The 12805-nt window shown below is 31.0% G+C and overlaps 1 protein-coding gene across 2 annotated transcripts in view; it reads left to right on the forward strand.

The window, feature by feature from the left end:
• The window catches only part of Exo70 (exocyst complex component 7), a 43684-nt gene that overhangs the window by 10578 nt on the left and 20301 nt on the right, over positions 1 to 12805 (forward strand). For both annotated transcript variants that reach the window (XM_080150702.1, XM_080150703.1), the window contains exons 3-14: positions 1293 to 1368; positions 1798 to 1907; positions 2255 to 2322; positions 4048 to 4113; positions 5247 to 5359; positions 5851 to 5964; positions 9775 to 9852; positions 11077 to 11204; positions 11632 to 11822; positions 11928 to 12025; positions 12237 to 12365; positions 12577 to 12652. In XM_080150702.1, the coding sequence (XP_080006828.1) occupies positions 1293 to 1368; positions 1798 to 1907; positions 2255 to 2322; positions 4048 to 4113; positions 5247 to 5359; positions 5851 to 5964; positions 9775 to 9852; positions 11077 to 11204; positions 11632 to 11822; positions 11928 to 12025; positions 12237 to 12365; positions 12577 to 12652 (1247 nt within the window). The remainder of the gene's footprint in view (positions 1 to 1292; positions 1369 to 1797; positions 1908 to 2254; positions 2323 to 4047; positions 4114 to 5246; positions 5360 to 5850; positions 5965 to 9774; positions 9853 to 11076; positions 11205 to 11631; positions 11823 to 11927; positions 12026 to 12236; positions 12366 to 12576; positions 12653 to 12805) is intronic.

The raw sequence follows: 12805 nt of genomic DNA on the forward strand, positions 1-12805 counted from the left end.
TGGGGTCTTTTGCTCCACAAGCCCGTAGAAGGAAAGTCCCAAAATGAAATCTGTAATGGTTCGTAGATTCGGTTATGTTAAAATAGTATTTTTTTCTTATATAAAAAAATAAGGTTGATATCTTAAAAGAGAAGCCCACAACTCATATTTTTATGATTTTTGGGGGTCTCTTGCTCCACATGCCCCTAGAAGGAAAGTCCCAAAATGAAATCTGTAATGGATCGTAGATTCGGTTATGTTTAAATATTATTTTTATATAAAAAAAAGCAGGTTGAATCTTCAAAAATAAGCCCAGTACTCATATTTTTGTGTTTTTGGGGGTCTCTTGCTCCAAAAGCCCCTAAGAGGAAAGTCCCAAAATGAAATCTGTAATGGTTCATTACTTCGGTTAAGTTAAAAAAGTATTATAAAAAAAAATCAGGTCGATATCTTCAAAAATAAGCCCAGTACTCATATTTTTGTGTTTTGGGGGTCTCTTGCTCCACAAGCCCCTAGAAGGAAAGTCCCAAAATAAAATCTGTAATGGTTCGTTGATTCGGGTATGTTAAAAAAGTATTATAAAGAAAAAATCAGGTCGATATCTTTAAAAATAAGGTCAGAACTCATATTTTTAGTGTTTTGTGGGGTCTTTTGCTTCACAAGCCCCTAGAAGGAAAGTACCGAAATTCAATTTTCAAAGTTTTCCGTGTATATCAAGTCATATAAGAGAGCCTACAAAAAGAATTAGGTTGATAACTTTAAAAACAAGCCCATACGACCCTCCCAAACTTTGGTACTGAATTTCATTTCCTATAAGTGTACAAACTTCCCCCCCCCCCCCCCCCCTTGGAAAAGGATGTTAACATCCATACAAACAAAACTGTTAAAAAATTAATTAAATAGATATTACTTAAAAGACACATTTGCTGTGCTTACAATTAATATAACTATGTCAATTTTAAAAATAATTAAACCCGTTTTTAATTGTTGTTACAGATGAAAAGTTTTAATCCACAAAACTCTGAAATCTTTTATACCTAAAAAATAAAATATTTAATTTAATATTTAAATCGGTGATTCCATTTAATCTTATATGATGCAACATTACGTTTTATCGTACAAATACCATTTATGAAAAAAGCTATGCTTTTTAATAAAGTATAAATACTTACATCGCTTTGAAACTTTATGTTTGTTTTTCTGTGAATTTGAATACTTGGGAAACTTTTCATTAGCCAAGTCGACAAATGATGATATTCAAGTTGTTTATTGTCGACAAGGATTGCTGAAAGCTGAAATTTTTTGTTTTTCAGTGGAATGATTGGGATCCTGTGTTCATTTGAGAAAAGATTAGGAAAATTAGAAGAAACTATCCTGCCCGTTTATCAGGTAAACTCAGGAAGGAAAGGGACAAGATCTGTTTATTAACTCTTTTATTAAGCGTGGCGGAGCCGTTTGATTTTGGTGCAGCTCCGGCTCTGACCTAAAATCAAGAAAAACCCGACATATTTTTTTTCCCATAAAAAATATTTTTTTATTTTTGACTTGAATGTTTTAAAAGTTCAATTTTTGATAAAAATGGACTTGAAAAACTTTCTTAAAAAGGGCATTTGCACGTGACAAAACAGAGTTACCAAATTATAATTTATAAAAAATCTCTTTATTTATCTAGTCCGGCGCCGGAGCCGTTTTTTAACGAAAATTACGGCTACGGCTCCCGGCTCCGCAACGCTGCCTTTATTTATTGGATTAAAAACAACATGCCAGTTACCTTAAAGTGTATGATTAAACATTTATTTCAAATTTATGATAATTTAGGAGACCGGAAACCTGCAGCGGAGACAGGAGAATATAGACAAAACTCTGGAGGAGTTGGACCATGTCATCAGTTATTATAATGTCAGCAAGAATGTGGAACCAATTATCAGGCACAAGTTTCAATTTTGCTTCAATTAAAGACAAAAAATATGTTCATTAAGAAAAACTTCAATGTAGATAATACACATATAACCACCATTTTCTTCAAAAACTTTCCCTAAACTCGTTAAAAAGACTGGGTAATTTTTATGCAGTTAAAGTTAAAAATTGTACATTTATATGTTAAAACTTTTCACTTTTATTTTATTTGCTACTTGGTATCTTGTATTTTTTCTCCCAAAGATGGAAAGTAAATACTAATCAAACGTTGAATCTTTTCCTTTTTAAATTACCTTTCTACTAAACTCTACGAATCGCAATTCAATTAAATAGAAATTTTGACTCTCTTAATTTGCAGAGAGGGACCAAACGGAACAACACTAAAACAATTCCTAACTGCAATGGATAAACTAAAGGATGCCCTAGGTATGTACTTTTATTTATTGTTTCCATAGGATAAGTATTCTGAAGATATGAAAGGTATAGATTAAAATTATATATATTTGTTGGGCAAACATTAGAATACGATGTGCTCTTTAGGAAAGGAAGTTGAAATTAAATCAAAATCATACAAACAGTGATTTTTGGGGATCTTAAGGGATATGACAGTAGACGATAAACTGGTGTTCTAACGTGTTGGAAAGTTTAGATAATTTCAAACTAACAAATCAAGATTTAATGAAAGTGCCCAAATTTTTTATCCATAGAATAAGCAAAGAATGCTCAAAACATTCTAATTTATCCTCTATCCCTGTTCTTTCACATTTTCTTCTTAAAAAATATCCCTTTTCATATATATTATTATTCCTAGTATTTAACTAAGCAGATTTAGGCAAGGAAGGGGACAATTATATTGAAAATTACTTTTTAAAGGCGAAGCTTTTTTATAATTATTGTGTTTTCGTTCGTCGGGAACGGATAGCTTTTGTCGTTAATTTAGGCATGTTAGAATTGTCCTATCGATTTCAAACTTTGCATGGTGATTCCTGCAGTAGTTAAGTACGATTTAGAAAGCGTAGAAACTCTATAATCGTTACCAGAATGTCCGTACGTCCATTTTAAACATGTTGATTTTTGTAATTTTTGAAACAACAAATTTTTATTTGATGTAATAATCCGATTGATCTGATTTTTTTAATACTGATTCCTATGACAACAAAGTACAATGTTATACGCGAAGCATTTTCTATAATCAAGTCTAAAAATGTAAGTATCTAACAATTTTAAAAAAAATATTTATATCTCTTCATTTGAACCACCAAAACTTTGGTGTACAATAATTTTATGTGTCTGTCTGTGTTTTTTCTGGGAATGGGGTTTTATCTTGAACCTATGATAATTGACGTATATGTAATATGTATGACTTTACAAGAAAGGAAAGTAATCTTTTTTTTATTTCAATAAGTCATAGGTTTTCATAAAAATAAATCTTGTTTTAGTTCAATCTCTAATTGCGCCTAACCTTTAATTGTTTGAATTATTTTTTTATCATTATCTTTTTGTTTACAACGAAATAATTATCCTATATAAATACAATATTATTATTATTTACTACAGAAGTACTTAACGACCCACTCAAACATACGGTGTTCAATTAGAATTAAACATTTATTATATTAACAATGTTACACAATTAGTTTTACTAATCTGGATCTGGCTTAAACATCAAACAAAAATATTGCAAGCGATGATAGTGAGCTTTAAATTGATGTGTAAATAGATTAAGCTTCTATTAGCTTTTTGGCTTATCAAAAAATCTATTGTAAAAATAGCTGAACTAATTAAACACTTTTAAGCACAATTATTGAAAGTATAAATCTAGTTATTAGGTATAGAAAGTCAATAATCAAGTATATATATTTCATATCATAATTCTAAATTATTTAAAAACAATTAACTTAAAGTAGTGAGAAATCATGAAAAATTTGTACTCTCTTTTCTAGTTGGGCTCCTATTTGTTTTAGTTGGGAATAAAAGTGTTCAACAATCTCACCCTCCACTTATATTTAAGTATTAATAAGTATTTTGTTATATGTATGTAGGTATGCTAGCTTGATAAATCAACATCATTCACTTAACAAGTGTCTACGCCATCATTGCCAAAAATCAGTAATTTATCGATGCATATTAAATTTATTTTTATTGTTTTAGATTATTTTTCTGCCAATAACCCAGGAAGTTTGGAACTGGAAAATGTTAGATCTCTACACACAACAGGTAATATCCTATTTTTGTATGTAGCTTAAGATCTCATGAAATACTTGTCTGTAATGATTAGGTATATGAAGGTTATATGTTTTTTTATTTAAAGGGGTAGTTTCACGAAATGCATTTGAACTTAATTTAGTGAACCGCATGTATTTTCCTGGTTAATTGGTTAAATTACATTTATATGGTATATATTTAAAAGAATTTCAATTTTCTATTACGTAGTTTTTAAAATATCAAGACTTGAAAATCGTCTTTTTAAATTGCATATATCACAAAAAGACGATTTTCAAAACTACGTGGTAGAAAATTGAAATTCTTTCAAATTTATATATGCCATATAAATATAGTTTAACCCATTAACTAGCAAAAAATATGCGGTTCACTAAATTAAGTTTAAATGCATTTCGTGAAACTACCCCTTTAATTTTATTCTTAAAGATAAGACATTGAATTTATTCCCGTATGTTACTGAAATCTTCATTTTCATGTTCTTTATTTTCTTCAACTTTCTCAATCATAAGGTTTAAAATGATTTATAAAAGTCGTCAAATGTAGACAAATATTGAATCTGAAGTACAAATACTTTCACACAAAGTGCAAGTTGAGCACTAATAATCCCGCCTCCACTTAAAAAAAAATATTATTTTCCCACCCTTAGTAATAACCCCGGCTGGGTGCCGGCCCTTTTACCTACGTTGTTTTTTTACTATGCGGGAGGGGGCCTTTTTCAATAAACTAACCTATCTTTTTTTTCAGTATATTTCCAAAAATTGGGGGGGGGGGGGGGTTATCAGTGCTCAACAAGGTACTTTGTGTGAAAATACTTTCCTTGTATTTCAATATTTATAAATGTCACTTATGACGCACTTTTTCTTTCTCTTAGTTTTTCAGACGTTTTTTTATTGAATTTTTTTCAATAATTCATAATAAATACTAACAAGGACCCATAAAAGCAAAGCTCTGAAATAAAAGGGTAGAACAAACACTCTTAACATCCAAAGATTAAAAATTGCTGCTTTTACTAGGAGTATAGCCTTGTCAATCAATATGCCATTTCAGTATATTTATTTATTCTAAAATTGCAAAAAAATTGGATCTTGTCTTTTTCTATCCCCATTTTGTTTATTTTGTTTATTTAGGAGGAAATGCCTTGAGCCGCGAGTTCCACGAGCTGTTGAAAAAATATAGTAAACCAGTTCCTGCCATTGATATACTCAACAGTCTGTCTGGTGGGGGTAATGACTCTGTACAGGTAATAATGATATACTCAACAGTCTGTCTGGTGGGGGTAATGACTCTGTACAGGTAATAATGATATACTCAACAGTCTGTCTGGTGGGGGTAATGACTCTGTACGGGTAATCATAGGTACTTTTTCAATAGTTATTGTTAATGTGCAATTTTTTATCCAACAAAATGTATTAAATATTATAGTATAAATGAGACTTCAATCAATAATTACTGATTTGTTTTATTATAAAGAATGTAATAGTTTAAAGTGGGGGAGGGGTAGAAGTATACTTTTTAGAACTGACTGAAAAGGTAGTTGCTTTAAATTAGTCTAATAAAGAAGCCTGAATAAAAGGCGATGGAACCACCGATGATATTAACCGCAGTATTTTTTTTAATGGAAAATGGCGTACTTTCATGTATTAATAACCAATTCTTAATTAACTGTAAAACTATATTAAATACTTGCATTTTGAACATATAATTAGATAAAAATGAATATTTGTTTGACAGGGAGATGAGATAAGCAGAGCTAGTTCTGAGGAGTATCCATCCATCAATCACTTCCCAGAAGATGTTCTTAACTCCCTGATTCTCATCTCTGAGTGGCTTTGTAATAATGATAAGGTAAGAAGAATAAAACTTGATACTGTTTTTTTTATAAATCTTTGGGGACTTTGATTAAATCTTAGTTAGTTTTGTTGTAAACTTAAGTTATCAGGTTATTGAAAAGTAAGCACGTAATATTTAAAATTAATTGCACGACTATCTCATCATCAAAGCATGCTTCTGAAAATTTCCTTCTTACTAATAAAGTTTTAGGTATACTATTGGCTTCACCCTATTTACTTTGCTTCACTCTTATTGATTTATGATAATTTCAATATTAAGATCTCTTTCACTCTGAAATTGCTATAATATGTGTTAATGTGTATAACAAAAACAACAATCAATCTATATTTTAACTTCATATTCTAAGATAGAACATAGTTTTACTATGATCGACTTATATGGAAAGTACACCCTTTTTCTCATGTAGTATTATTCTTTATAGTTATATAGGTGTACACGAAAATGTAGGCATAATGTAAAGTTAACAAAGTAATGTGTTGTTAGAAAAGTTAGGCAATATCAAGGAGAAGGCGATATTTATGAGTAAAGTATAGTAGAAATATGTCTGTTTGTCCGTCCGTAAAGCACCTTTAATGTTATTGAAGAGAAGTTTGTGTTTAAGATTTCAAACAAGAATATCTTTATTTTGGTTTTAATGCTAAAATTCAGTGTTGCATATCCCTTACACAAATTTACATAATGTTCTCATGAAATCCATGAGTTTCTTGGCTTATGTAAAAGTAGGGTAGTGCGGGGTAAATCCGGTCAATTTTTTGCTTCAACTTAAAAAAAACATACTTCCCAAAAACTTTTTCCGGTTTTTAAGAGTGCAAATGAACGATATGGCAATAACGAAGAAACCTGTCTTGGTCCCATTAAGATCTCGCAACTAGAAGTTGGTCAAAAATCGGTTTAAAGGGCGGCGGTTGGCCTATACCGGAATAACCCCACCAGTGGGGCTATTTCGGTCAGTTGACTTTGGGGGGGTGGAACACCCCCTTAAAATATTTTTTTTTTAACATTTTAAACTATGAGTAGAAAGCTGAGGTCATTAGCTTTCTAACGGTACTAGTCGCATGCAGATCAGACAATTTTTTGACAACATTTTCCCCATTTTAAAAAAGTCGGTAAAATCGCAAAAAAAACATCAATTTTTTTCATGCAAACTTTTAAAAAAAAATCATACTTTTTATTATATGATAAGGTTTTTTTAAGCTTTATACATAAATTAGAGGCAATTTCTGGTTCGCAGGTCTTGGAATTTCTTGAAAAAAGTGATTTTTTTCCAAAAAATTTTTAATTTTAAAAATCCTGCCAGTTTTGACAGCAGTTTTTGATACATTTTTTCTTGTCTCAAATTGGCTAGGATTGACCTACAAGGGTGGTTAAGGTGTCTAAAGATGCAAAATTACATGCCTGACAATTAACTCGAAATGATATGGGGTCTAACTCTAATATTTCAACACATTTTATGCAACAGGAATTTTGAAAATGCAAAATCTTGAATATGTACTCTAAATCTTGGAGATAGAACCCATATCCCGGGGAGTTTTTGTTAGGACATGCAAAGAGCTTTCTATAGACACCTTAAACACCTTTCTAGCTTAATCATAGCCGATTTGACATAAAAAATCCAAACCGCGCAAAAATCGCGAACACCCTCTTATACGAAAAAGATGCAAGGGTTTCATATGGAATTTTAAATCTTCTAGCGGTCTTTCTAATAGACATACTCCTTCTTACATGAGCCAATGCTGCTGATACATCTTCAGGCAAATATTTAAGGCGTTCCTTTGGGTGATATACTCTTCCCATTACTATAAAAATGTGTCTGAAAATTTTTTAATGTCTTTACAAATTGAAAAGCTTAGGCAACAAAACATGACATAATACAAGCAGTAAAATGACTAGTAATGTACATCACACAACAGGCAAGGCAATGATTAAAGCTTAGGTCATGCATTTAGGTTGTTTATGCTTCCAGATCACCTAAATTAAACATTAGGGTATTATACAGTTATAAATACAGTAATAAAAAAAAAGTAAAAAAAGTGACCGGAATAGACCATTTTTTTTAGACGAAAAAAAAATTATGAAAAAATCAAGTTAGAACAACGCCTCCAATTGCAAACGATAAATGAATGCCATATCTTTCATTTTACAAAAACCCGGGGGTCGATAGGACTTACCATTTTTTCACAATTTTAGATTGAACATGGCCTATTTTGAAATTTTTTTTTTGCAAATTTTTTGCAACTTTTTGAGGGCAAAAAATCATAGAAGGAGTGATCTGATAAAAATTTGCTGAAATAAAAAATGAAAGTATAGGCAATAAACTACAACTTTGCTTTTCTGAAGATCTCTCGCAAACGTTTAGAACACCGGTAAAAAACGGTTTTAAAAAAGTTGGTCGTTTGACCGGAATTGACCCGATGACCGCATTAACCCCGCACTACCCTACTGTTGTTCCCGCGAAATTTCTGAAATTATCTAAAAGAATTGTATTGAATCAAGCAAGGCTTAGATATTAAAATAATTATGAGAAATCAGAGAGAGAGGGGACAATGGGTTGTTTAATACACTATCCCCAAAGTTTTATAAAAACGTTTTCTTATTTGTTTGCTGAACAACTTTTAGGACTCTAGTTAATTTGTTTGGTTGGGACATTAATTTGGCCGTTTTTCATCGATTTTTTTAGATTGAAAAGACGTTACCGGATTAGCCCCACCGTGGGGTAAAGGTCGGTAATTTCTTTGAGTCCAATTATGACAAACTTCTAAAAGTCCTAGGATAACGTCCTTTAAGGACCTGATAGTCTTTTCCGTAAGCTTTCTAATGGTCTTGGTTTCAGTTAAAAATATTAATATTTACCCCCTTTTAAAAAAAAAAACGAAAAAAATAAAGGTTTAGCCCCGCCTTACCCTAAAGGTTTATAAAAAGTTATAAAATACAGAAAATATCTATAAAAAAATGTAAACAAAGTTTTTAAAATTTCCTCCCTGAACCTTTAGGAAACAAGCCCCTAGAGGCAAGGGGTGAAACCGTTAATAATATAATATAGTAATAGATTTTCTTCCCAATAACCCCTCATAATTTCTTCCTAATAACTCGTTAATAATATTGTTTAGTGAAATAAAATACATATTTACAACACAATGATTCTGTAAACAAATATTCTTCCAAATAACTATTAATATTTTCTACTTATTATTAATTATTACTATTATCATAGTTTCTCTACATTTATCTTATTGTTATTTCGTTCAAGATTATTCTGATGCTCTTTATCCTCAATATAACAAGACTAAAATGATTTTTTATTTATACTTAAAAATATTTATATGAATTCTTAATATTAAATATATTATTAAAAACAGCTCTTCTGTATTATATAGATTTATTACTCTAAATGGTTAAATAGACACAAATATGTACACTTTTTAACCAATAATTGTTGGGATTGTTCCAGAATTGCATACGGGTATTATCCTCTAAAAAATATTTTTTTTTCAATTTTGAAAAATTTTAGAACTATGAACTCAGGCCGCGGCGCTCGGCACCCTTGCCTGCCTAGCCGCGGCCGCTCGGCCCCCTTGCCTATAACCTAACCTAACCTAAAAAATGTTCTCTTCCAGAGTCATAGGTAGTCCTGTCGGGGGAAGAATTAAAAATATTTCTAAGAGGATAACGCCTGAATACGTATAGGTATATATTTAATTTCAAATTTTACATTTCAAGTACCTAGGTAACTTAATTGTATATTAGAAATATAAAAAAAACGTATTTATTTTCATTTGTAAACATTTTGATTCTTGTTTTATTTAGGCTGAGTATATGAATGTGTATGCTAGCATTAGAAGTAATATTATGAAGAAAAGCTTAGAACAATTGAGAGATTATCAGGTATTATACATATTTTCCTGGTGAAAAATGTTCTATAACTTTAAAATAAACATAATTTGTCGCTCATTATTGATGAATTGACGATGTCTTCTTTCCGTTTTTATTTTTTTTCGATAAATAAAATAAGTTATTGGGACCGGAGTGGTTTCTAATATTTTTAGGAACATACCATTCTTGGGGATGAGGAGGAGGGGATATAACCCCCTTCTGCATATACATTATATCTTCAATCTGCATAACACACAAAACAAAAAGTTACACAGCCACTAGTTTAAGTTATGTAGATTATTGTTTTTTAGTGGTTAAGGGGGGGGGGGGGGGGCCCGGGGGGAGTTAATCTTATTGGATATACAGACATCCTAACTCCATACATTACCAAATTTGAAAGATAATTATGGTTATATGAGTAAAAAAGATTAAAATATAATATTAATTTTGGAAAAGTTTAATGTGTGTTCTTTGATGAGTGACTGCAGTGAGATTATAAAAGATTATTGATTTAGTTTTTATTCACGTGTGCTGTAATCATGGATACATGGAAAAGTTTATAGGGCAAAAATATTTCAAATATTGTCAATAAATACCTAATATGTTACTGTAAATTAGCTGCATTTACAAATATAATAAGATACACATCAAAAGATGTCCATGTTGGTTGTTTTATGGAGAATTGAAGGCAACAAGTTATTCTGCAGAAGAAATATCTCTTGCAAGAGTTTTAGCAGTAAAAACAAATCTGCTAAAATTGTGTATAAATTACTAACTATCGGTGTTACCTATCCAAAATTCCTGAGAATAAGACTGTTATATAAATAAAAATGCATATAAAATTATCTGTCTTGATCGAATAACCAATAATAGTTGGTTATTTTCAGATTTTATTGTACTTTTCATCAAATTATTGCATTTATATTTTATTCTTTTAATGTTAAAATATTTCAGAAAATACTTTAGTTAAACCCTAGCATCTTGGGGAAGGCGAGTAAATCAAGGGGAGGTCAGGAAAATAGCCTTAAAACAGCTTAAGCCATTTTTAAGCTTCCCATGAAAAGTACAACCCATTCAGACTAGTAATTTCAGAGATCTTAGGCGTTATCCTCTTAAGGTCGTTAATTTTTTTTTGTACAATAATATTTAGAAAAATACACTATTGTTGAGGAAGCACTATGCATAACTGCATAGAAAATTTTATCCACAAATTAAACATAATGGTATATTTTTCAGAGAAGCAGCAGTACCGGTAGCCAAGGTCGCCACCTGTCTCCTAGCCAGACAAGAAAGTTCGCCAGTCCTGCAGCAGCCACTGCGTTGACGCCAGATGCCGGCAGCACACCAACCTCACGGTTAAGCTCACAGGAAAGTGGTTTTCTTAAGTTCAATTGTGCAGTAGGTATATGAATATTAGCAGACTGACGGGATAGATTCTATTTATTGTTTTTTTTTAAACACTTTATTAATTGAGGGATGTTAAGTGCTATGCATTCAAACGATGTTAAACAAATCAACCTACTTCTGAAGATTAAAATTATTGGTTGAAAAGTTTTGACACTGCTTTTTTTAAACAACAAATCGAAATTTGATTAGACTACAAATAGTTTTGATGCCAATTAATCAGATTGATAAAAAAAATTTTAACTTCAGGTCCCATTGTAATTTTATTCCAATGTCCCCTTGCTCCATTACCAATTTACCATAACCCTTGGTAAAAAATAGTCATTAAGCTTGGTACATTTCTTCTGTAGTAAATATAACTGAATAAAAACTTAAAATCACTTTCTTACAGTCTCGTCGTCTTACCTCAGCCATCAACAAACGTATGTCCAGCATGTCAGTGAGGCTAGAGGCCAGGACAGGTTACACTATACCTGGAAAACGAACGCCCAGCAGTACGGGCATACCTGAAGATCCTTCCGGGGATTTTGAGGTGGAACTATTCTTGATTACAGTTTCTGGTCTTCAGAAGCTACTTGGTAAGTCATATATATTTGAAGAATAGAGATTGTGTGATAAAAATAAATCACACAAAAAACTAAATTACTTATCTAAAAACATATTTACTTATATAATAATTCTAGGATGGGAGCAGAATCTATTGGTTGGAATTATACCTTTTCAATATAAGAAGAAAATCTTTGAGCTCATTTCAAGAGATTCTTTAGATTTAGCCATTAAGGTATGATTTTTTTGTCGTTTGTGTTTAAAAAGGGTTAAGAGAAAATTTTATTTAACTGAAAATAAATACCTAACAGAAATGTTTATAGAAACAAAAAGTTATAAATGATTTGATGTTGAATGATATTATTTTTACAAAAATTCTTGTAAATATATCTAATTTTTTGTGAAGATTTAAAAAAAAACATGATTAATATTAAAATATTTTCTAGGAGGGTGAGGCTATAACAGGGAAGGTGAGAAAGTCCATAACCAACTATGACTTTGAGGGAGTTATGATGTTATTCCATGTTCTCAGACATATGAACAATCTCAAACCTCATTTTGATAAAACACTGGAGGTAAAATTTATAAATCAGTTTTCTAGAATAAGTGTAGTTAAGTTTATTCTATGCTTTTCTTAAAAGTAACTAGCGAGCACAGAAACTCCCCCCCCCCCCCCCTTCTAATATGAAAAAAAGGAGGTGGGGGTTCTTTTCTTGATTTGACTTGGCTTGAGGGAAACTGAAGGATAAGCCAAACAAATTATGAACCATAAATTTATTTTTCTAGGGATGTGATCCTGCAGTAAAGAACAGATATAATTCTTTATTCTATGGCTTACAAACAGCAGGGACTATGGCTTTAGGTAAGTAGTGAATACAGTATAAAAAATAAATACGAAAATACTAATAGGCTTTTAAATATGCTTGATTATGTTTTTCGGGTCTACTGCAGTTCACGGTAAAATATTGCTGGTAAGCAATATTTCCAAAAATCTATAAATTTTAAAGGCTGCTAG

Source organism: Acartia tonsa, chromosome 2 (assembly GCF_053477335.1).
Source record: "Acartia tonsa isolate MP-2025a chromosome 2, ASM5347733v1, whole genome shotgun sequence".
In the NCBI taxonomy this organism is placed as follows: Eukaryota; Metazoa; Arthropoda; class Copepoda; order Calanoida; family Acartiidae; genus Acartia; species Acartia tonsa.